Genomic DNA, 24614 nt, shown 5'->3' with positions numbered 1-24614 from the left:
CCACACTCTGGCTGAAGTCACACAGCCAACAACTGTATTTAGCACATCGTAGTTGCTATCATGGTTTCCACTAACAAATGTGGGCAGGGATTTCTTTTTTATTAGAATAATGCTGACTAAAGTGTAAGCCTACATTAAAGTGGTCTAAAGCATGGTTTTCAAATTATCCCCAATGGCAGTGGAAAATTAAATTAAATATAGCTGTTGCTAGAGTAGTTCAAACTGTAGCATGGACAGAATCAGAATCAATCTTATGGTCACTAGTGACCACCAAAATGGCACTTTGTTATTTCTCCTATCTGCTCCTGATGCATTGTCCTGGTAATGCCTAGTTGGTTGATTGACAAAAGCTTTCATTCTGTCAGCACTGCAGAAGACCAAGCTGAGTTATTCTGCTGCATGCAATCAATTAAGTTACCAACTAAGTTTTGATTCTAGACTCCTATGGAAAGTGTTGAGGTAAGAGGCAGTGAAACCACAACTCATTCCCACCAGAGGCAGATTACAGTAACTGATTTTCAGACATCATGTTATGCTTGCATAGTAGCGGCATTTACTGAATCTTGTTTTGAATCATAACAGACAATTTGACAGAGAAGTCACTGATCATAGGCTAACAGGTGTCATTTTTACAGTCACTTTTCTAACATTAGCCACATTTTAGTCCACCCCAGTTGTTTGCATATATTGCAGATTTTACCAAAGCACAAATTGTTTAGATTAGAGATGGATCATGAAATTCAAGTTTGGGGAATGGAAGTTGCACAGATCCAGAGTGCTGAACTAGAAACAGACTGGTGTGGCAATGCTGACTTCACACAGGTGAAGGGAGCTGGAATGGGGGTTCTGGTTTGGGACAGTTTCTAGTTTAAATGTGTGTTATTTTTAATGTAAAAGGAACAACTCTAAGATCCATCATTATAGAGCCTTCATAGATGTATGCTGATAGATCTGATTAAGAACTAATCACCTGCGAAATGGTATTCTTTGAATAATCCACTGTTTTGGGAATAATGCTTGGCAAAAGCAAGCAGTCTACTCTCTCCTATCCAAAGAGTACCTGAGACTACATGCTACTGTAATATTTCCTAATTTGCATTTTTCAGATGGAATAAACCTACAGCACTGTTCTACTTTGCTTCCTATGCAGCAGTGATTCTAGGAACATGCTCTTATATTTCACAGAGGGAAATAGATGACTATCATCAGTCAAGCTTTAGACCTAGTCCCTCTAGCAACTTCTACAGAAAAGAGAAGGATTTACTAGATTACCTATTCAATGCGAACTCTGCAACTTATGTTTACAAACTAGACAATCCTATTGGTCAAAAACTACATAGGCAAGTGTAGGAGTCCCTGAACTGGATTGCAAAGGGAAGAAGTGTTGAGCCGTAGAGGTCACCTGAATGAGTTGTTCATATTATCGTCAGATCTGAAGTCACAAAGTCTTGCTGTTCTGGGTGACTTCATTGACTATGAAGACAAACTCTTCTAGATTGATTCAAGAGCTCTTAACAACTAAGGGCTGTTTCTCTGGTGGGCTTTTGCTGAGTTAGCCCCACACTGGATTTATTTTGGAGTTTGAATAAGAGATCCAGAACACTGCTTCCTATGGTTGGAGGTCAGGGCTCATGGTTTGAGGTGCAAGACCTGTTTTAATTGGTCTGTCCTTGGAGACTAAAGAAAACTAGCTAGACTTTAAAATTCTTGGAGGGAGTATACCGTAAAAACCAATGAATTATTCTACCCAGCAGCTTCTTGGAACACACTTTTTCAGTTTCTACCATTAAATACTCTCAAATGTCCCCCTCCCTTTGCGTCATTGGAGAAAAAAGAAAATTTATCACCAGTGGTGGAAATTACAACCTGAGCTTGATCACAGGACAGAATTTTTGAATTTAGATCATGGCTGTGATGGAGATAAAAGCCGAGCTCTTTTTCACTCCACCACAAGGACAATGAAGTTCCAGTCAGCAGAAACGTTCCAGGTCAAGACAATCTAATGAATCTGGGCTACCTCCACTAATACAGAGTTGAGCATTTCTCACTCAGAATTTTTCTACTACTTCACAGGGAAGACTGATTGAGTTCAGATGAGATATGCACTTTGATAGAGTAATTTTCATACCCACTGTGGGGGAAAATAGTAAGTGCAACATCTTCTATCCTTGACTTTAAATTAGTTTTATCCTTTGTGGTCCTGAAAGTGCTTCATGAACTTCAGTTTACAGCCTCTGTTTGGGTCAGTGTCTCTCATGGGTTGTTAAACTGAGTGGGATGATACTGACTCTATTATTGGTCAGTGCTTCTTTCGGGGAGAGCAGAAAGCCAAAAATTTCTTCAATAAGCAGTTATTAGATGGCTATTGTTTAAGAAACTGGCTCTTGATGCAGAGAATCTTGACAATAATTGCCCTGTATCTAATCTTCTTGTTTTGGGGAAGGTTACTGTGAAGGTTTTAGCCAAACAGCTTTGCCAATACCTTGAGTATTCTGATAACCAAATCTAAAACCAGTTTGAAAGGATTCCAGGGTAAGTTATGGAGGAAACTCTGAGGATTTTCCTCCTGGCAATGGACAAAGATGAAATATCTGTGGGGTCAAGTAGGGACAAGTCAATGGGACATATGTTTCTAACTCACTTCTGAAAATCCCATCCTCTATTCCATTCTCTCAGAGAAGACCCAGACAATACATCGGGCAATAGCTCCTCTGTCCTAAGCATTCTCTTGCATGTGGTGCTGAAGGTTCTAACCTGTTAGGTTTCCGGTTCAATGTGCAAGTAAAATCCCTCATATAGCAAGGACGTTTGGGCTGCGATGACACCAATCTGCTGATTACGCTCAGTTCTTCTTTTTAATATCAGACCTGGATAGGGGAGCGGCTGAGCTCTCCCAGTGTACATCTGAGATTGGGTCCTAGATAAGGCTCAATCCACAGAAGATGGCAGTTGACTGGGGGAATCATCCAGGAGATGATAGAGTTGATTTCTTGAAAGAGGGGATTTGCTCACCTTTTGTCATAAAGACACACAGACTAGGCAGGTGAAGCCCCGCTGGATCTCTGACTGCTTTTACAAGGCCAAGTAACAGCTATGGCCAGAAGTGCTAATTTTCATCTACTTTCTGAGACGGATTTTTCCATTCTGATGCAGACCTTTCCATGATGATCCATGTGTATGTCATCTCTAGAATCGATTACTTATCAGCAAAGCTTCCCTTAACTCCCTCTCTCAGATTTCATCCAATATGAAACATGGCTGCCCACTTAGTGGTTCTTCTCCCTGGCTTCAAATTTGCTTCTGGATGCAATAAACAGCAATAGTTTGGCTAGGAGGATCAATATTTGGTTGTTTTCAAACTGCGATCAGTGTATCACCAGTTATCCAGGGGGCTGACAAATGAAACAGTAACAGAATCAAGCAGTAGAGAATTGTTGGGCTTGGGGAGAGAGAACATTTGCTCTCTTACAAAACAGTAATGAAGATAATGAGAAGGTTAAACCAGTGGTCATGCTTGGCTTGGGTCGGAGTCCTGGTTACCTGAGTGACTACCCATCCTTACTTTATATTATGGCAACTGAGATCAGCTGAGGCACTTGAGCTAACAACCCCCTTGATTTAAATATGAGACAGCTAAAGACATGGTATTTTCAATGAGGGAACCTCTGCATTGCTCACTTCTCCCCCAAGTTGGTCTGACAAGACACAAGGCCAATATAATCAGTCGTGCTTTTGCCAAAGACTATATTTGGGAGGCTATTCAAGGTTTCTCTTTTTTGAGGGACAAGGAAGTGGTCTTACTGACATAAAGATAAACATGTCTTCAGTGAATTAATCCATGCTTTTATAAAATCTAAGTGTATTTAATGCCCATAAACCAAAATATTGAGAATTTTGAAGCATGAATTTGGGATTAATCTAAAATCTGACTGGTGCCGAGGCTAAGTGAAGATTCTGCTGGGATCCTACTGTTTACAATCAAAGTGCTCAACTCCAGATCTTTAAGGAGGGTTTTATTTTCTATGCATTTTCTGATGGTACCTAAATACAGATGACTATTTACATATGGTAGTCACATTAAACAACTTTTTCTTAATAAAAGACTATTCTAGATTAAGTAGAGCACAGAATTAAATTCTGCTTTCCTATTGCATGCTGATTTTTATCTGCTAGGAAACAAAAATTGGTATTAAAAGTACCATATTGTTCACTGTTTTCTGAAGCAATCAGAGCTTCACTTCTCTAGTGATGCTTCTAAGTTTTTAGAAGATATTGAGCCAGTTGTGATTCTTCTGACTATTGCTAACAATTTTCATTCCAAATTTAATATTATTACACTGTTGCAGGTGTGTGAAGGCATCCATTTTCTCCAATGGAATTAAATGCTCATTTATTTTACATGCCATGACCACAGCCTTGAAGTCATCCAAATATGAAACTAACTCTGGTGTTTTATTATAACCTCTTGTTCCTCTAAAAGTAAATTCCATTACCAAACTTATATGGCATATTTTAAATCTGTGTGTACCACTTTCTGTAAGTGACATTTTGGAATGAACAAATATCAAAACATTATGAAATAGTTCCAGGATTATGAACAGATCATTGATGTATTCAGATATTAAAAACTGCTGTTTGAACTCCATAAAGCATCAAAAGAACAAATAATTGACAGATGCTGGTAGCTAATTAGAAAAACAAGGGTTGTATAAAATCAAGCAAACTTTTGGCGGCTAGCTATACTTTTGGGTATAATTATTAAATATAAATACATATACACACAGAATACCAATTTGTAATCACAACTGATGTATAGTATTGCATATAATTTTTACCTTATCTTGATTATGAACCTTAGAAGTTATGCTTGTATCAGTAAAAAACCTTTTAAATCAGCCTAGCCTGAAGAAGCATTTTGATTGCCTAATTTAACTTTGTAAAGGAGTAGTAAATCTTATAGTTGGTCTTTGTAAACCTCACAGCTGGAACATTCTAACACTACCTTGCAGTTTCCAGTGATCAAAGTAAGTTATTTTATATATCAAACTAGGAATTTCATAATGGAAATAATGCAACATCAGGGGGTGCAGTTATCATGAAATAATTACACTCCTGGGAGATTACAGATAAGGCTGTACCCCAGGGGTGTGATTATCCCATGATAACCAACCACATCCACTGAAATTGCCTTATTGCAAAAATAACCTCTATTCACTGGTGAAATATTATTCAATAGGTGGGTTTTTTTAAAAGGTTTTTTTTGTTTTTTTTTAATCTTGAATCACCAACTGAATAAGTATACTGGTCTGCATGCAAAGAAAAATAAAACGAAACTAACGCTGTACTGGGTTGTTATTGTTTTCCTGTTTGCTGCAGCGTAGCCCTACATTTTGGATCTTGAGAAATTGTTGTCTCCTCTCACAGAACAGGACTCTGATTAGGAGACATGTGCTTTAATCTGTGAGGCCTAATCCTGCAGCAATTCCACATGTGGAATTCTCACTGAAGTCAATGGAAGGTCTGTACATGGAGCAGATACAGTATCCAGCCCTGTCATGGCATAATTCCCCAATCTGAACCTTAGAGTCCAAAAGATGGGGTACCAGCATGAATTCCTCTAAACTTAATTACCATCTTAGATCTGATAGGCTGCCACCACCCAAAAATATAGTGTTTTGGGGCACTCTGGTCCCCCCCAAAACCTTCCCTGTGGACCCCAAGACCCAAATTCCTTGAGTCTCACAACAAAGGGGAATTAACCATTTCCCTTCCCCCTCCTTTCTTCCTCCCAGATCTTTCCCGCCCTGGGTACACTAGGAGATCACCGTGATTCAAACTCCTTGAATCACAACACAGAGAAATCAGGTTTCTTCTCCCCCTTCTCTCCCCCTCCCAGGCTTTCCCTCCCTGGGCTATCCTGGAGAGATAGACAGGTTCAAGCTCCGTGAATCTAAAACACAGAGGAAATTCACCTTTCCTCCCCTACTCCTCCTTCCCTTCTCCCACCAATTTCCTGGTGAGTACAGACTCAGTTCCTTTGAGCCTTAATAAGGGGAACAAATTAATCAGGTCTTTTAAAGAGAAAAGCTTTTAATAAAAGAAAGAAAAAAGTAAGAAATCTCTGTAAAATCAAGATGGATTATTACAGGGTCTTCCAGCTTATAAACACTAGAAAGAAGTCTCCCCCCAGCACAAATATCAATTAAAATCCGTCCAGCAAAATACACATTTGCAAATACAGAAAACAATCAAAAGACTATAACCGCCTTTTCTACTTAATACTCACTATTCTGAATATATAGTGACTGTAGCAGGGAGATTGGCAAGAAACCTGGTTGCACGTCTGGTCTCTTTCAGGATCCTGAGAGAACAAAGCAAAACCCAAAAAACACAAACAAAGGCTTCCCTCCACTGAGATTTGAAAGTATTTTGTTTCCTGATTGGTCCTCTGGTCAGGTGTTTCAGGTTCACTGTTTGTTAACCCTTTACAGGTAAGAGAGACATTAACCCTTAACTATCTGTTTATGACAAGCCCGAAAGGGCAATGCAAGTCTGTTTGTATGTAAAGAGGAAGATAATTCCAATGCAGGTTCCTTAACATATCACTACCAAAAGGCCCAAATGCTTTTTTGTTAACTATTAAAACAATTTCAGTTTTTACAGGAATGATAGTTATTGTTGTTGAATTGCAACTTAATATGTCACACTTGCACGGTGCTTTTTATGTACAAAATGTTTTCCAAACATTATTGAATTAGTCCACACAACAACCCTATGAGCTAGGTAATAGGATCACAGTTTTACATAGATGGGGAAACTGAAACAGATTCTAAATGACTTGACCACACAGTCATAATCTCCTTCTCATTCACTTGCAACTCTTTGAGGCTGAAAATAGTTTCAGCTAGAGGAGCTGCATTTTGGGATTTTACTGTGAAGGGGCAGCTGGGGTGAAGGATTGGGGATGAGATGTGAAATTCCCATTCACCTATTTTGGGGATGGGGCTGAGGAAACAACTTTTCCTTTTTTTTTTTTCTTCTCCTTTTTAAACTCCCCTCCCCGAAATTTCTCATTAGTCTTTTTAGACATAAGAATATAAGAATGGCCATACTGGGTCAGACTAGTGGTCCATCTAGCTCAGCCTCTTGTCTTCTAACAGTGGCCGGCACCAGATGCTTGAGGGAATGAACGGAACATGGCAATCATCGAGTGATCCATTCCATCATACAGTCCCATCTAGAGCTCAACAAAAAGCAACATTCTAGAAGAGTTATTTATATACACACACACAATTCAATACAGGCAATTAAAAGTTAAGTGCACTGTTCTTAAACATCTAAAGAACAAAGTGAGTAGAATTTTAAAAAAACTTCTAGCAGTAGGCTACCCTAAAACTGTCAACAAGACATCAGAAATAGCTAAAATGTGAGAAATTATGCTTGACAGCAGATCATCATGAAGTATAGCATTTATAGTTCTGCTCATCCCCTGCCTTAGTCTCTTCAACAAGATCCACCCAGCACCGCCTGAATGAAAACTTTTGCCATATTTAAATTGTAAATAAATAATTTTGGCTTTCAGTGAGATTTAGGAGCCTTAGGACCTTTAAAAAATTTTACTCTTAGACTTTATCAGACATAGAACTAACATTTCAAACAACATGATATTTGAAACAAAAACAGACAGCCCTCCATTAATGCTATGGGGCATCTTAACATGGTAGTCTAGTCATCAAAGATTTGTCCTTACTGGGAAACAAATTAAAGAGGAATATTTGACTAAGTGCAATGTTCAAAATTTCTCTTAAATAAGGCAAGTACCTTCCCTATGTCCATACAGTAAAAGTTTGGTAGTGATAGGTTGCTACCACTTTATTTGACACAATTGGCCTGGAAAGGAAATATTTGTCCTGTGTTCAAGAGCCCTTCTACTCTACAGAACTTTAAAGAAAGACTTTAGAACTAGGTTATAATGGATTGATTCCATACACAGCAACATGGTTATCACATGGTTGCTAACTATATGGGTGTAATATGTTTCAATCCTTCTTCGGAGCAGGCTGCAAACAGGTTAACACTACTGATCTACTCTATAGACAGTACAAGGCAGGGCATTGCTTATCTTCCCATGAACCCAACATATGTTTACATTTGAGCTGGGAGGTGCATTTCCCAGCTCATGTAGATTTACCCAACCTAGCTCTGCTCAAGCTGCTGGAGAGAGGACTTAAACTGGGAGTTTCCTGCCTCCCATGTAACTGCAAAACCACCAGGCTACAGAGTCACTCTGGTATTTTCTCTTTTGCCCAATGATTCTTTCATTATTCATTCAAAGTGGAACAGCTTCAACATGGGGCCAGATAGCCAGCACGACAGTAACTCTAGCTTGGTGGTTAGAGCACTCAGCTGGGAGGTAGGCAACCCAGAATCCACTTTCCCTGCTGCAAATACTTATTTTATGTTTTTAATTATTTACCCAGAAGGGAACAGCTTCTCCAGAAGAGACTGAGAACACCTTATACCCCAGTGGCTAGGACACTCACCTGAGAGGCGGCAGATCCTTGTTCAAATCTCTCCTACCCTTCAGATGGAGGGCAAACTTGCACTGGGAGTCTCCCCATTCCAAGTGTGCACCCTAACCACTAAAAGTTGCGAAGGAGGTCCTCCAACTTCTCCTTCCCTGGCATTTTGTATAAGCTTCTCTGTAGAATCCAATCAGATAGACAAGGTCCGAGCACATTTACTGGATCAGGAATCGCAAGCACATTAGGAAAAGCAATGTGTATCTTCCCCTGGTTCACGTATCACTCTGAGTCCTAGGCACCTGGCATGGGGCTGCAGTGCGCATGCTCAGAGGCAGATGCACAGGTACTGAGGGAACTTTTATTGTAAAAATTTGGGCACCGGGTGAGTTCAGGTGCCTACAGAATTTGAAGGTAGGTAAGTGGAGGCTTTGCGAATCCCAGTGGGGCCTGATTCTAGATTTTAGGCACTTAAAGCAGCGGTTAGGTGTTTAAGTCCTTCTGTGAATCTAGTCCCTAGTGTCTAGAACAATGGTCCTCAACCTATTTACCACTGTGGGCCTGTAGAACTGATAAATGAAATTGTTTTCAACTGTTCACTTTATTAATGTAACTTCTGTTCACCATTCACTACACTTGCCTATACTGTAACTTCTGTTCCATATTGTAATTCAAACCCCATTTTAAAACATTCACTCCATTTTGTAAAAGCTTCCTCCAACCTTCATTTTTGCAAACCCTGCTGTAATCTTATTAGTTTAGTTTAGATGTGTGAATGAGGTATATATGAATGATGGAATCAACCTCCAGCCCCAGCCTGTCCTGATGAGATAAAGTTCAAATACCAGCGGCTGAAGACCTCGACAACAGCCCTAAACAAAGTAAGAAGCATTCACCCTAAAAAGAAAAGGACAACAGAACAACAGAAGGAAGATCAAAGCCAGGTCCAAGGCTGAAAGTCACGCCTGCAATTGATGGGTGATCAATCTAAACCCAGAGGCAGCGTGACACAGCAAGACCTATAGACTTTGAATCCAAACTAAAAGCCTATAAAAAAAGAAAGGTGAGATGAGAGACTCTGGGTAACATTCTGTTGCCAACATGGAAGAACATCGGTGCCTGCCCAACAGAGATCCAGCTCAGCCTTGTGCCCAGCTTTCCTGGCCAGTTAGCTGCCACAAGCTACGAACCCAAGCTGCAAAATCAAGCCATGAACTTAAGCTATCTTCAGGACTGGTAACTATGCAGCAGCTGCAGAACACCTGATGAATGTGGATGTGTGTGTGTGAATGTATGTGTGTGTGTATAGGTATTAGGTATAATGTGAATGTGTGTGTGTGTGTGTGTGTGTATAGGTAATAGGTATAATGTGTGTGTATAAGAATTAAGATATTAGTTATTAGTCATAAATTGTTATCATAATAAATGTGGCATCTTTGCCTTGTCCCCTTTAATAAGATCCTGCTGGTTTTTACTGGTCTAATATAATTGGTATAACAGGCCGCACATGCAGCTCTCTGTGTGTTATGCGGGCTGCATCCACACAATATTATATCTATATCTGTATACACACATAACCTGTATGGCCCTGAGGCTATCACATGTGCCACAGCTGTGTGCGGATTGGGCCGCAAGCAGCCCATGGGTTGAGGACCACTCATCTAGAACGTTACAAAATCTTGGTATTAATCCACCCCCCCCGAATCCCCCCCCCCCCAAAAAAAAACCACATTCCCATAATTCTCATTTAGGGCTTGGGTTAGCAGCCAAAACAATGGAAGTGCTTTGGACTATTTGTGTTTAATATAGATTTCTGCCAGCTTTCTAAAATTAAAGGGAGATAACATTTATTTGCTATGTACTGAAAAGTCACAAGCTCTCACTTGGATTTTTAACTAGTACTCTCTTAATTAATTGTTCAGGTATTATAAAGAAAGTAGTGACAGGATTTATTGAGCACCTGGATTTTGGAGAAGAGGAGTCAAAAATAACACCAAAGTTATGTGCCTGAGCAGCGGGAAAGACAGTACAATTGTCAATGGATGAGCCAGGACTAGCAAAGGGAAAAAAGCAAGCAAGCCAGCCAGCCAATGGGGAAAAACAGCAACTGTCATGGATTCCAGTTTAGCCCATGTGTGTACACTAATAATTAACCATTTAGAGTCTGTATTAAAGCTACAGAGCATATAACTAAAAGACAAGAACTCAAGAATCAGGAAATTCACTGATGCTCATGCACATCAACTAACTTAAGCCCCATTTGCACATGTAGGTGTAAAGCTTTGCTTCTCTATTATGGACAAGGAAAGCCCAGAATGCAGTAGAAACCAGGTGTATTCGTCTGTGGATAGGAGACGGACAAATGTTTCGGACACAGGGAAAAATGCAGGGAACCAATCAGGGGATCTGCAACCCGTGTGTTGCAAAAAATTATGGCTGTCAATTATTCACAGTTAACTTATGCGATTAATTTTTTGAGTTAATCACAATTAATTGCAGTTTTAATTGCACTGTTAAACAATAGAATACCAATTGAAATTTGTTAAATATTTTGGATGTTTTTGCTACATTTTCAAATATATTGAATTCTGTGTTGTAATTGAAATCAAAGTGTATATTACACTGGTCTACAATTTTTGAGAAGTTGTCTGCTTCAGAGATAAAATGTGATCTTGATTATGTATTTTGATGTGCTGAATTCAAATGTGACAATTAAAACAACTGATTGGCTACTGCTTCTAAGATATTTAAGTTTTTACATTTTATGTCTATGTATATTTTGTAGATAGTAGAGTTCTAATCATAAATTGTAAACCTAGGTCTTTTCATGTGTTTATGGTTGCTTTACATGATAATATTTCACCTGTCCTGTTTATGTAACATTTTAAAAATCAGCAAAAGGGTATATAAATAAAATTTATTATGAAACAAAAAGGCAAAAAACTATTATGTACATAGTTTAGTCCTATTCAGTGTCTACTCGGCGCTTCTTGGCTTGTCTCTTGTATTCATTAAATGGAGCATCTCTTGTCACTGTCCAGCAATAGTCTGCAAGCATTGATGGGCTCCATTTGCCCTGATAGCCTGCCAGGAGATTCCACTGCTGTAGTTTGGAGCCCAACAGCTCTGCCTTACTCTTGGGTAGTTACAAATCCCTGACAAGGTCATTCAGTTCACCTTGTGTTATGAGGTGTGCTTCAGAGGAGGAGGATGAGAGAAAATGTGGGTCCTGTGACATTGATGGTTCAGGACCAGAAGTTTCATCCTCTTCCTCGTCTGACTCAAGTGAGAATGATTCTGGTGCATCAGGAACTGGCAGTCCTTCTCCGTGGGGTACTGGGCGTATAGCTGATGGAATGTTTGGATAATGCACAGTCCACTTTTTCTTCTTTGACACACCTTTCCCAACTGGAAGCACCATGCAGAAATAACAATTGCTGGTATGATCTGTTGGCTCTCTCCAAATCATTGGCACTGCAAAAGGCATAGATTTCCATTTCCTGTTCAACCACTGACAAAGATTTGTTGCACAAGTGTTGCAGCATGTGTGTGGGGCCCACCTCTTGTCCTGATCTCCAATTTTGCAGCCAAAAGAAAGGTGATAGGCTCTCTTAACCATAGTGGTTATACTGCGCTTTTGTGATGCAAAAGTCACTTCACCACAAACATAGCAGAAGTTATCTGCACTGTTCACACAAGTACGAGGCATCTCTGCTCACTTTGGCTAAACAGAAATGTGTCCCTTTGCAAAATCAAACACTGACAAATAAGAGAGCACGACACTGTATGATTTCTAGAGCTGATATAGGGCAATTTGTTCAGCAGAATGATGTAAGCTTCGTTATGATTGCATCATCCATGACTTCTAGGAATAACATGATGCAATTCATATCATGTATGACGCAATACCAGCTTCAGATTGCATCATTCATTGTTTTGCCTAAAAAGCAAGCACTGTCCAAACCCAGTCATAGATTTATTCATAGATCCAGTCAAAGATGTATTTTAGTCATTTCTGGTTTAAATTGAGATCCCTTCCCTTTATAACTCACTTATCCTCCGCCATTCCCAAGTCAAGGGTCGTATATACTGACCCAACAGCATATCTTGAAAACTAGAGCCAATTAACAATTTTAAGCATCATTTTCTTTCTCAGTGACTCAGAATTAGTAAAGTTGGACTACATTTATTTCAGAAGCATTTTGGCTGTAGAAGAGTGTTATTTTTGATTAAATATTTGCACTGTAAAAATTATGAACAAAAGAAATAGTATTTTTCAATTTACTTCATACAAGTACTGTAGTGCAATCTGTCATGAAAGTGCAACTTACAAATGTAGATTTTTTTTGTTACACTCAAAAACAAAACAATGTGAAACTTCAAAGCCTACAAGTCCACTCAGCTCTACTTCTTGTTCAGCCAGTCGCTAAGACAAACAAGTTCTTATTAACAATGTCACCAGAAAGTGAGGACAGGTATTTGCATGGCACTTTTGTAGGTGGCATTGCAATGTATTTGCATGCCAGATATGCTAAACATTTATATGCCCTCCTTTATGCTTCGGCCACCATTTCAGAGAACATGCTTCCATGTTGCAGCATGTGCAGATACAGGAAGCAATTCATGATGAAATTCACTGGGCAAGACTGGAAGGCCTTTCCATCCTATCTACTCAGCTGTTTCTAGCCATTGCAAACATTTGAAAAGTCCCTTCTATGTAAAAGGCTAATTCATGCCTACCATCCAGACAGTAGAGAGTCTCTGTTCCTCCTTGTTACCATGTGGTTTTAGATAGAAGACTGGTAGGAAGATATCCTGGTTACTAGGGAATTGCGAGACCACCTTTGGCAGGAAGGCTGGGTGTGGTCACAATTGAAACTTGTCCTTGAAGACGACTGTGTAAGGTGGCTCCAAAGTAAGGGCTCAAATCTCTGAGACCCTTCTGGCAGAAGCGGCCACTAAGAAGGCCACTTTCCAGGATAAATAGAGCAGTGAGCATATTGCCAGCAGTTGAAATGGAGGTCCTACTAGACTTGCAAACACCAAAATGGCGGAGTGGCTGATGGATCTGGGGGTTATACCTGGGGGTATAACTGCACCAAGGCCCTTAAGAAAACGACCACAGATCAATTTTGAGAAGACAGACCAGCCACTCATCCATGATGAAAAGCCGAGATTGCAACTAGATGGATCCTAACAGATGAAACTGTTAGGCAAGGGTTCTCAAACTGGAGGTTGGGACCTCTCAGGGGCGTCACAAGGTTATTACATGGGGGGTTGCGAGCTGTCAACCTTCATCCCAAACCTTGCTTTACCTCCAGCACTTATAATGGCGTTAAATATATAAAAAAGTGGTTTTATTTTATGAGGGGAGGCACAGAGACTTGCTATGTGAAAGGGGTCACCAGTAAAAAAAGGTTTGAGAGCCATTGCTGTTAGGCCTTGCAGTTTCAAGTGGACTAAACAATCTAGAATGAAAGACAGTGTTCCACTTTGCCAGGTAAGTGGCTCTAGTGGATGGTTTTCTGCTCCCTAACAGCACCTTGCAAACAGGCCTGGAGCATACTAGTTGTGCAAGGTTCAGCCATGGAGCTTCCAGACTGTGAGTGAAAGGGACTCTAGGTTCTGTTGATATAGGTGGCCGTGGTCCTGGGAGATCAGTTCTGGAAACAGAGACAGGTGGATTGGCAGTTCCACTGAGAGGTCCAGGAAGGTAGTGAACCAGTGCTGACAGGGCCAAACCTTCACCAGGACCTTGTGTATGAGGGGAAAGGGAGGGAATGCATAGAAGAGATGATCCGTCCAAGGGAGGAGAAAGGCATCTGCAAGTGAGCCCAGGCTGTGACCAAAGAAGGAGCAAAACTGAAGACACTCCTTGTTGTGCTTCATCACACAGAGATCTATCTGGCGAGTCCCCCACTTCTGGAAAATGCCTTTCACGACATCTGGATGGATGGACCCCTCGTGGTGCTTGGAGAAGAATCTGCTGAGATGATCTGTTAGTTTGTTCTGCAACCCTGGGAGATAGGAAGCTTCGAGGTGGAGTGAGTGGGCTATGCAGAATTGCCACAGGCGAAGAGCTTCCTGGCATAGGAGAGAGGAGTGTGCACCACCTTGCCTGTTTATATAAAACATTGCTGTCGTGTTGTCTGTAAGAACTGACACAGGATATGTCTACACTATGGGATTATTCTGATTTTACATAAACCGGTTTTGTAAAACAGATTGTATAAAGTCGAGTGCACGCGGCCACACTAAGCACATTAATTCAGCGGTGTGCGTCCATGTACCGAGGCTAGCATCGATTTCCTGAGCGTTGCACTGTGGGTAGCTATCCCGTAGGTCCCACAGTCTCCCCCGCCCATTGGAATTCTGAGTTGAGATCCCAATGCAAAAAACAGTGTCGCGGGTGATTCTGGGTAAAAGTCGTCACTCAATCCTTCCTCCGTGAAAGCAAAAGCAGACAATCATTTTGCGCCCTTTTTCCCTGGATTGCCCTGGCAGACGCCATAGCATGGCAACCAAGGAGCCCGTTTTGCTTTTTGTCACTGTCACCATATGTGTACTGGATGCTGCTGACAGATGCGGTACTGCAGTGCTACACAGCATCATTCATTTGCCTTTGCAAGGTGGCAGAGATGGTTATCATCCCTATTGCACCGTCTGCCATGCCACTGTGAATTGGAGATGAGATGACGGTTATCAGTCGTTCTGTACCATCTGCTGCTGTCATAGGTGCTCCTGGCTGGCCTCGCTGAGGTCGGCCGGGGGGTGTATGGACAAAAATGGGAATGACTCCCCAGGTCACTCCCTTCTTTATGTGTTGTCTAAAAATAGAGTCAGTCCTGCCTAGAATATGGGGCAAGTGTACTAGAGAACCAGAGAGCACAGCCGCTGTGTGTCAAAGCCCCAGAGATCCTGCAGAAATGATGAGCCGCATGCCATTCTAGGGGGTGCCCCTGCAACAACCCCACCTGTTGCTTCCCTCCTCCCCCAATCCTCCTGGACTACCATGGCAGTATCCCCCCATTTGTGTGATGAAGTAATAAAGAATGCAGAAATAAGAAACACTGACTTTTTAGTGAGATAAAATGAGAGGGAGGAAGCCTCCAACTGCTATGATAGTCCAGGCAGGACATTAAAGGGTGGCGGGGGAGAGGAGCCCAGCCTCCCACTGCTATGATAGTCCAAGCAGTACAGAATCTTTTTTTTAAGACATGAAGGGGGGGGGTTTGGAGCTCAGCCTCCAGTTGCTATGATGAAGATGGTTACCAGCCGTTCTGTACCATCTGCCGGGAATGACCAGAAGTCATTCCCATTTTTACCCAGGCGCCCCCAGCCGACCTCACTGAGGCCAGCCAGGAGCACTCATGGGCTGATGATGATGATGGATAGCAGTCATATTGTACCGTCTGCCACCAGGAAGGGGATGCTGGTGTTCAGCGCTACAGCACCCCGTCTACCAGCAGCATGCAGTAGACATAGGGTGACAATGAAAAAAAGGCAAGAAACGTTTTTTTTCCCTCTTTTCTTTCGGGGGAGGGGAAGGGTGTAAATTGACGACATATACTCTGAAACACCCAGGAAAATGTTTTTGACCCTTCAGGCACTGGGAGCTCAGCCAAGAATGCAAATACTTTTCAGAGACTGCAGGGACTGTGGGATAGCTGGAGTCCTCAGTACCCCCTCCCTCCCTCCATGACCGTCCATTTGATTCTTTGGCTTTCCGTTATGCTTGTCACACAGCACTGTGCTGTGGCCTCTGTCTATCATAGCCTGGAGATTTTTTCAAATGCTTTGTCATTTCGTCTTCTGTTATGGAGCTCTGATAGAACAGATTTGTCTCCCCATACAGCAGTCAGAACCAGTATCTCCCATACGGTCCATGCTGGAGCTCTTTCTGGATTTGGGACTGCATCATCACTCGTGCTGATCAGAGCTCCACGCTGGGCAAACAGGAAATGAAATTCAAAAGTTCGCGGGGCTTTTCCTGTCTACCTGGCCAGTGCATCCAAGTTCAGATTGCTTTCCAGAGCGGTCACAATGGTGCACTGTGGGATACCAGCCGGAGGCCAATACCGTCGATTTGCAGCCACACTAACCCTAATTCGACACGGCAATACCGATTTCAGCGCTACTCCTCTCGTCGGGGAGGATTACAGAAATTGTTTTAAAGATCCCTTTATATTGACATAAAAGGCCTCGTGTGGACAGGTGCAGGGTTAAATCGGTTTAACGCTGCTAAATTTGGTTTAAACATGTAGTGTAGACTAGGCCACACACTTGCCCTGTAAGTGGGGTTGGAACACCTGGCAGGCGAGGTGCAATGATCTGAGTTTCCTCACGCTGATGTATTGTGAGAGCTCTTCTGGAGACCAGAGGACCTGAAGAACCTCAAGTGAGCCCCCCAATCCCATCGCTGACACGTCTATAATGAGACATTGATGGTTGGCGCCTCGAGAATGGGACTCCTGCATATATTGCCCACAGGTCCAGCCACCAAAGAAGGGTGGTGATCACCAAAGGGAGAAGTGAGACCACCATGTCCAAATGGTGTTGGCCCGGCGCATATACTGATGCCAGCCAAGTCTGAAGAACTCTGAACCGCAGTCTCTTGTGTTTCATTACATAGGAACACGATGCCACAAATCCCAGTGCTTCAGGCAGTTTCTTCCCATGATAATGGGGTGATTTTCAGGCTCTCTTTGTGCACCCCTAGAGCTTAGGATTGGGTTTCTGTGAAGAAGGCTCTGGCCTGGACTGAGTCAAAGATCAACCCAATGAATTCTATCCTTTGAACCAGGGAGAAGGTAGACTTCTGCATATTTATCAACAGCCCCAGGTCCTGGAAAGTTGATTAACTTTACAATTGCCTCCACCTAGCCCTTGATCTGACCTCTGATCAGCTAGTCATCGAAGTAAACCCCCTACCTCCTCCGGAAGGCTGTGACGATTGCCATTCACTTTCTGAACATACAAGGGACCGCTGACAGGCCAAATGGGAGGATAGTAAATTGGTAGTGCATATGGGTCAAGATGAATCATAGGAACCTTCTGTGAACCCAAAATACGAAAATGTGAGAATAAGTATCCTTCAAATCAAGGGTAGGATACCAGTTCCCTGGATTCAGAGAAGGGATAATGGAGGCCAAAGAGACCATGCGGAACTTCAGCTTCTTCATGAATCTGTTGAAGTTCTGCATGTCCAGGTTCAGTCTGAGATCGCCATTAGCTTTCAGGATTAGGAAATAATGGGAACAGAACCCCTGGCCCCTTAACTCCAGCAGAACCTTCTCCACTGCTCCCGCCCTTAGGAGCAACTGTACCTCCTGGGCTAGAAGTTGCTCTTGGGAAGGGTGCCTAAAGAGGGACAGGGAAGGAAGGTGGAAAGGAGGGGAACAACTGAATTGAGTATCCCAGTGCTATCATGCATAGAACCAAGCAATCTGAGGTAATGCAAGCCCTCACCTAATAGAAGTGGGACAGCTGGTCCACAAAAATTAGGGATATTGGATCCATACGTCCGGGAACATCATCACCAAGCATCTCATCAAAAGGCCTGCTTAGACCTTGTCAATTACCCTAGAGGGTGCAGGCATGGAGGCTGACAAGGACTGAGATGGAGGCCTCCTTTTATAGCCTCTACTCTTTCTTCTACTGTAGTCTCATCTTGATTGTGGCAGGTAGAAGAAAGCCGCCAGTTGGGACTTATAAAGAAGGAGCCAGAGTATGTAAACTAGGGATTTCAGGGTGGCTCGAGACTTCAGACTATGCAGCTTGGCATCTGTTTGCGCCGAGAAGAGTGATGTGCCTTCAAAGTGAAGATCCTGCAATGTCTGCTGCACCTCTTAGAGTAACAGAGGACTGAAGCCACAAGTTTCTCTTCTTAACTACAGCTGAAGCCATGGATCAGGTTGCAGAATCAGCTGTGTCCAAGGCTGCCTGAAGAGACACCCTTGCCACTGATTTTCCCTTCTCAACTAGGGCCGAGCATCCACCCCTGGACTCCTGTGGCAACAGTTCCTTAAATTTTGCCATTGCGTTTCAGGAATTAAAATCATAATGGTTCAGGAACACTTGTTAGTTCACGATCCTGAGCTGGAGGCCACCAGCTGAATAGATCCTTGCTGCCAAAAAGGTCTAGATTTTTGCATCTTTGGCCTTGGGATTTGGCCCCTGCTGCTCCCACTCATTGGCTGCTGAAACCACCAGCAAACCCGATGAGGGGGTATTTAGGGGTGGGGGTTCCAGGAGGGGGTGGTCAGGGAACAGGGAGGGGGGGGTTGGATAGGGGGTGGGGTTCCAGGGAGCAGGAAGGGTTGGATGGGGTGGGGGTGGGGGTCCCAAGAGGGGGTGGTCTGGGGACAAGGAGCAGGGAGAGTTGGATGGGTCGGGGGTGTCTTCCCTACCCGGCCCTCCATACCGTTTCGCAACCTCAATGTGGCCCTCGGGCCAAAAAGTTTGCCCACCTCTGTGCTAGGAGGTGCTTGGCTTCAGAGCACACAAACTGTGGAATTTATAGTGCTTATGTTTAAATGGAAAGTATGTCAGATGTACTAAATCCCTTTCACTATGCTCCTAGCAGTTGCTTGGGAAGAAGCCCTGGGGACAGATACCTAACTAGAAAAAGGCCTGGCACACTCAGAGTTTACTTAAAAGCAAAGCAGCATGATATACTGTTTCTTGAAGTAAAGCTTTATGGCACTTTTCAATAAAGGAACACCAAATAACTTTTTGAATTAGTCCCTTTAAATAAGACAGGCTGACTATGCAAAAAGAACTAACAGTTATTACATGAAAGCAACATAGTTTAGCTTCTATCCTTGGCCTCTCTGCTCAGAAAGTTAACCAGCTTCCACAGGCACAGAGGTATACCTAGGTAAACAAAGTATCCCGGCGCACCAGCTGCTTACCCTGATGGGCCAGGACAGCAACTGGTGGGGAAATGTTTTGGAGGTGTGGGGGGAGAAGCTGGGAATCAGGGGAGTAACCCCTGTGACCACCCCCCACATGACTCCACCCCTAGCCCAGGACCCCCACATACTCCCCATCCCATCCCTTCCTACCTTATCTGGGGAGGGCCAGGGGAGGATGTCTCTGGCCTGGCTGGAGCTGCTCCGGCAGGCTGGGCAGCGTGGCCACAGTCTGCTCCGGCGGGCCAGACCGGGCAGCATGGCCACAGCGTGCTCCACCAGGCTGGGCAGTGTGGCCACAGCCTGCTCTGAGAGGCGGGGCCAAACAGCATGGCTGCAGCCTGCCAGCCCCGAAGCTGCAGTTGCTTCAGAAGCTGGGGGGACAGCAGCCTAGCCAAAAGCAGAGACTCTGGCCCCGCCTCCTCCCTTCTGGCTCTGCTGCCTCTCCTTGCTCCTTCTGTTGTAGGGAGGAGCTGTGTCCACCTCTCCCTCTCTATACTCGTTCATAAGCCAACCCCCTTTTCTGGTGCTTCCCTTTTTTACTAAAAAAAATTCAGCTTATGAACGAGTATATACGGTATGTCACCAGTATGAACTGGTGTTCCCTACTTCCCATGCCCTTATGGTTTGAGTCTGAATTGTGGTTACACAATTTTGATGGTCCATTTAACTCATTAGTTTATCAACAAAGAAGAATCTTTTTTCCATTCAGAAAGTAGATGTGAAGTAGACATCACAAGGCCGCATCAGAACTAGATGCCTACATAAAGAGGCAAAGCAATGTCACCAGGACAATGTTCATGGGATTTCTTTTTCACGTATTACTAATTAGATAATTAGATTTTTGGAATCTAAGATATGATCTAGAAATTACAATAGATACAACATTTAGAATCAAGGATTCTTGTTTCCTATTTCATCTACCATTTGAAACATGATGTTCCTGTACATTCAATATTTAGATCTAAGAAATGCCTTCAAGATTTATAGTCAGTCCTTTCTGAGATAGACAATTATAAAACATTTTAAATGCATTTCTAGTGCCTACCTGATCCATCACTGGAAACTGAACTTGCATTAATTCCAGAAAGACCAAACAAAGGACATTCTCGGTCAGTGTTTACATGACCCCACTTGTGGCATTTAATACACCTTACATTCCGCACCTGATGAATAAACAGCATAGACATAATTGAGTTAACAATATAATTTCATGTCTTCTAGTAACTTGCTATGTTCTTAAGTCTAAGGAGGTGTTTTAACTTACTGAATAGGATACAATTAATGTGAATGTCACGTAGTTAGACAAACATGTGAAATACACCTAAGACACTCAAAGGTAAATGTAACTTGCCTGGATACCAAATGGCTGATCTCTGATGTTCATGTCATCCTTAGCATATCTGTTACATGCAGAAAGAAACAGATTAAAGTCTTAAGATTAATACAATCAAATAATCAGAAAAGTTTTTTCAAACGATCATATACAAAACTACCAAAGAACATCTCATTGTTAGATGTATAGGATTAATATCTATCCCAAAATCAAAGTATCTCAAACAATACACACAAGTGGGAGGAATTTCAAATAACTTAAAAGCGTACTTAAGTGTGTGCAGTACTAAAACAGGGGTTTTCAAATATGCACCCACAACAAAACCAAGAGAAAAACAGCTGATTGAGGAGTTTTGTGTGTTCTAGTTTTTAAAAGCTTGATTAACCAGACATGACAGAATAAGAGAAACCATCTGCTTGAAAAGTAACAGAAGGAAAGAAAGCACAACAAAATGGAAACTAATTCCAAAAAGAGTGGATTTTATCCAGATAAATAAATAGTTCTTACTTTTCTCGTGGGGCTACTTTCTGCCATTCAAATTTATACTCAGTTTCTCCCTCTTGCTGTAAAACATAAAATACAAGAATGCTGAAAATCTCATATCAGGTTTGAAAGTTATATTAAGTAATTGTAAAGAAAGTGTTAAGAATTGATGTGCTGGATTACCTCTTTGGATTCTTCTTTGAAGTACAGAAAAGCATGAAAAAAAATAAGACAGGACATTAATCACGGACATAGCCTGTTGTGGAGATCTACATTGGAGGCAAAACATTTTAAAGATTTATAATATTGTAATACTGCCTTGAAACATAGGTATAAAACTTCCTCCCCTCAGACTTTTTAAATTAACACAACAAAGGAGAAGGAGGACATAGCTGAAGTTATATAGCATTTTTGCACCTTGGTGTTGAGCTCTGCATTTATTAGTGGTAAATAAAATGAAGTTCAGAGTAACAAAATAACCTAATGGGCCAGTATCTAGGGTCTTGATCCTCCTAACACTTATGCACAAGCTTAACTTCACTACTGTGAGTTGTCTCAGATTTCCACAGGGCTACTTATGCCAGTGAAGTCATACATGTGCTTAAATGCTTACAAGATTGGGGCCTACGTTTTCAATTCTTGAGAAACTACTTAAAATAAGATTTCTTAGTGAAACATTATTACACAAAATGAAATTAATGTTTATCATACAAAGATTTTGATTTAAGGAAAAGTCCAGTGATACATTACAGTGAGTTAGATACAACAGTAATATAGGCACAGATCCTTTAAGACTTAAAGTTTAAGTCAGAGACTCTCAACCTTTCCAGACTACTGTACCCCTTTCAGGAGTCTGATTTGTCTTGCATACCCACAAGTATCCCAAGTTTCACGTCACTTAAAATCTACTTGCTTACAAAATCAGACATAAAAATATGTGTCATAGCATACTATGACTGAAAAATTGCATATTTTCTTATTATCATATAATTATAAAATAAATCAAATTGAACATAAATATTGTACTTACATTTCAGTGTACAGTATATAGAGCATCTGTATGACTTTTAGTTTGTATTGACTTCGCTAGTGCTTTTTATGTAGCCTGTTGCAAAACTTGGCAAAATCTAGATCAGTTGATGTACCCTTTGGAAAATCTCTGCATACTTCCAGGGGTATGCATACCCCTGGTTGAGAACCACTGCATTAAGTAATTATCTGCAAATGCTATAACATTAAGAATTTTTTAGGTTTTTCTAAATACAGTCACTATTCCTGGATAACTATTCACCATCTCTCTACAGGGATGCTTTCTTATGGATACAGTAGAACCTCACTAATTTTCACTTAGCTAACCACAAATCTGATTATTCTTACATAAACTCTACCAGCCTCACTCGACATTGTAGCAATTGAACAATAATGCTGTCGTAGGATCTCATATTACTGGTTATCATTACTTTTCCGCTAAACCCAGGGCTGTGACTTCAATCCTTGAGGGGGCCATTTAGGGATTTGGGGCAAAATCTATGATACTCACCTACATTTACTACTGGACTATGAAATGAAATAAATAATTAAACCTAAACTGTATTTGTCACAAAATTTGTTCATTTATCTTGACAAAGGACTATTTTTACTTGCTAATTTATAAAATGTGGTAATTCACAATCTGTTTCATTAGTAAGATTCTACTGTACTTCCTAGCAGGGACACAGGTTGCTGACATGAAGAGGAACTCAATCAACCAGTTTTCTCATTAGAAACCATTGGAAATCCATTTCATTGTTACTGTAAGGCAAGTTCTAGTTATAGTAATGTCTTTGGTTAAAAGTACCATAAAAACCAACTAGAAATGTAGTCATTAAAACAAAAAAAACAAAACAAAACATTAATTCAGGTACTATGCCAGTTCCTTAATCCCTTGCTAATTTTTGTGGTTTTACAATAACTGTAACTTAAAAAAAAATGTTTCTCACTTCAAGGGAAACTGGAACACAGGGAAAACCTATTGACTATACCGGGAAAGAGACAATCCAATTATACACAAAATGCTGTCAGACACACAAAGTAAACTAACACAAAAACTAGAGGAAAACAATATTCCTGTATTTCAGAGATAGTCATTTTAAGGGCTACTTGTAACAACAGTAAAGTTAAAAGATTACATTTGTATCTAAGATTGTTTAAATTGACAGTCTTTTTAAAAACCCGGTTTAAGAACCTTTAAGTTAAATTATAGAACTTACTTTACAACAAAGAAGCTGTCTCATTTCCAAGGGCTTCTAATGTGGATTCAGATTCTCTCTGGTCATACTGACAAGATGTGGGTTATTTAATTATTCTGATTAAACATTATACGCTTTTTAGCGATGTACTCTCTTGTAATTAGAAGAAATCTTAGCACGTTACATTAGATTTGTTAAAGTACTACCTTATTCATACTACAAACTCACTTAGAAATAGAAAAAAAATCTGCTAGTGTTCTATATATCTACAAAACACTATTGCAGGCAGGTCCTACCATAGAAAGGCTGCCTGACACTTCCCATTATAAGACCCTATTTCAGTCACTTATAACAACTTTCCCAAACTTCAATCATTTGGGTTAACATTTCCCATGAAAGGTTTCTGCCTTAGGCTGAGATTTTTTTAAGTTTCAGCAAAAAAGCTTAGGGTATTTCAGAGAACACTATTAGGGTAAAAAATGTTGTTTTGCCCAGGATTTAAAATAGAAAAAAATCTTTACAACCATTTCAGTGAGAAGCTCTAGCACCACCATGCTTTGGAGTAAAAGCTTGAAATTTGGCAGGGGAAACAGGGACCACCGTTGTCAGGGATCAGCAGAAGGCACATCTTGTAAAAATATTTATACTTAAAAAAAAAAGTTTCTCATTCCAGAGAACATTGGGAAACAGTTTTCTTGTGGAAACAATAGTATGTGATCATGTCATAAAAGATTGCATATCTCATAATGCAAGTGCACAAAGGTTGCCGGGGCAACATTAAGTATGTCATTTCCTAACTTTTGAGCACCTGACTTTACAACCTTAAGGTTATTAACATTTTTTGTGCAAGCGCACAACATAGTTAGATCAAATTTCTCACAAGATGGTAAGAAATCAGAAGTACCTTTCTTTGCTCCTGGTGGGGCCTCATACATAAAATTAAGACCATTCTTCACACGTTCATCACCCATAAGCAATCTAAATTAAAAGAACAGTTTAGGACATATCACAGGAAATACACAAATTTACGTTATTTACTAAAAGAGGTATTTTAAAATAGACATGAAAAGCACACGAGAATTGTGACAACAATTCACGATTTCCCATTTGTTAGGGTAACATTACAGATTAA

The 24614-nt window shown here is 41.2% G+C and overlaps 1 protein-coding gene across 2 annotated transcripts in view; it reads right to left on the bottom strand.

Annotated features, from left to right (window-relative positions):
- The window catches only part of CIR1 (corepressor interacting with RBPJ, 1), a 46734-nt gene that overhangs the window by 12750 nt on the left and 9370 nt on the right, over nt 1-24614 (bottom strand). Inside the window, exons 3-7 of one of the 2 annotated variants that reach the window (XM_030580046.1) lie at nt 24387-24460; nt 21438-21451; nt 21279-21334; nt 20790-20838; nt 20484-20601 (exon numbers count right to left, since the gene is read on the bottom strand). In XM_030580046.1, coding sequence (XP_030435906.1) covers nt 20484-20601; nt 20790-20838; nt 21279-21334; nt 21438-21451; nt 24387-24460 — 311 coding nt within the window. The remainder of the gene's footprint in view (nt 1-20483; nt 20602-20789; nt 20839-21278; nt 21335-21437; nt 21452-24386; nt 24461-24614) is intronic. The other variant, XM_030580047.1, reaches the window with a different exon arrangement.

The sequence above is a fragment of the Gopherus evgoodei genome, chromosome 11, assembly GCF_007399415.2.
Source record: "Gopherus evgoodei ecotype Sinaloan lineage chromosome 11, rGopEvg1_v1.p, whole genome shotgun sequence".
Lineage (NCBI taxonomy): Eukaryota > Metazoa > Chordata > Testudines > Testudinidae > Gopherus > Gopherus evgoodei.
Note: the sequence above shows the minus strand (reverse complement) of the source record. Positions and strands in the feature narration are given on the sequence as shown.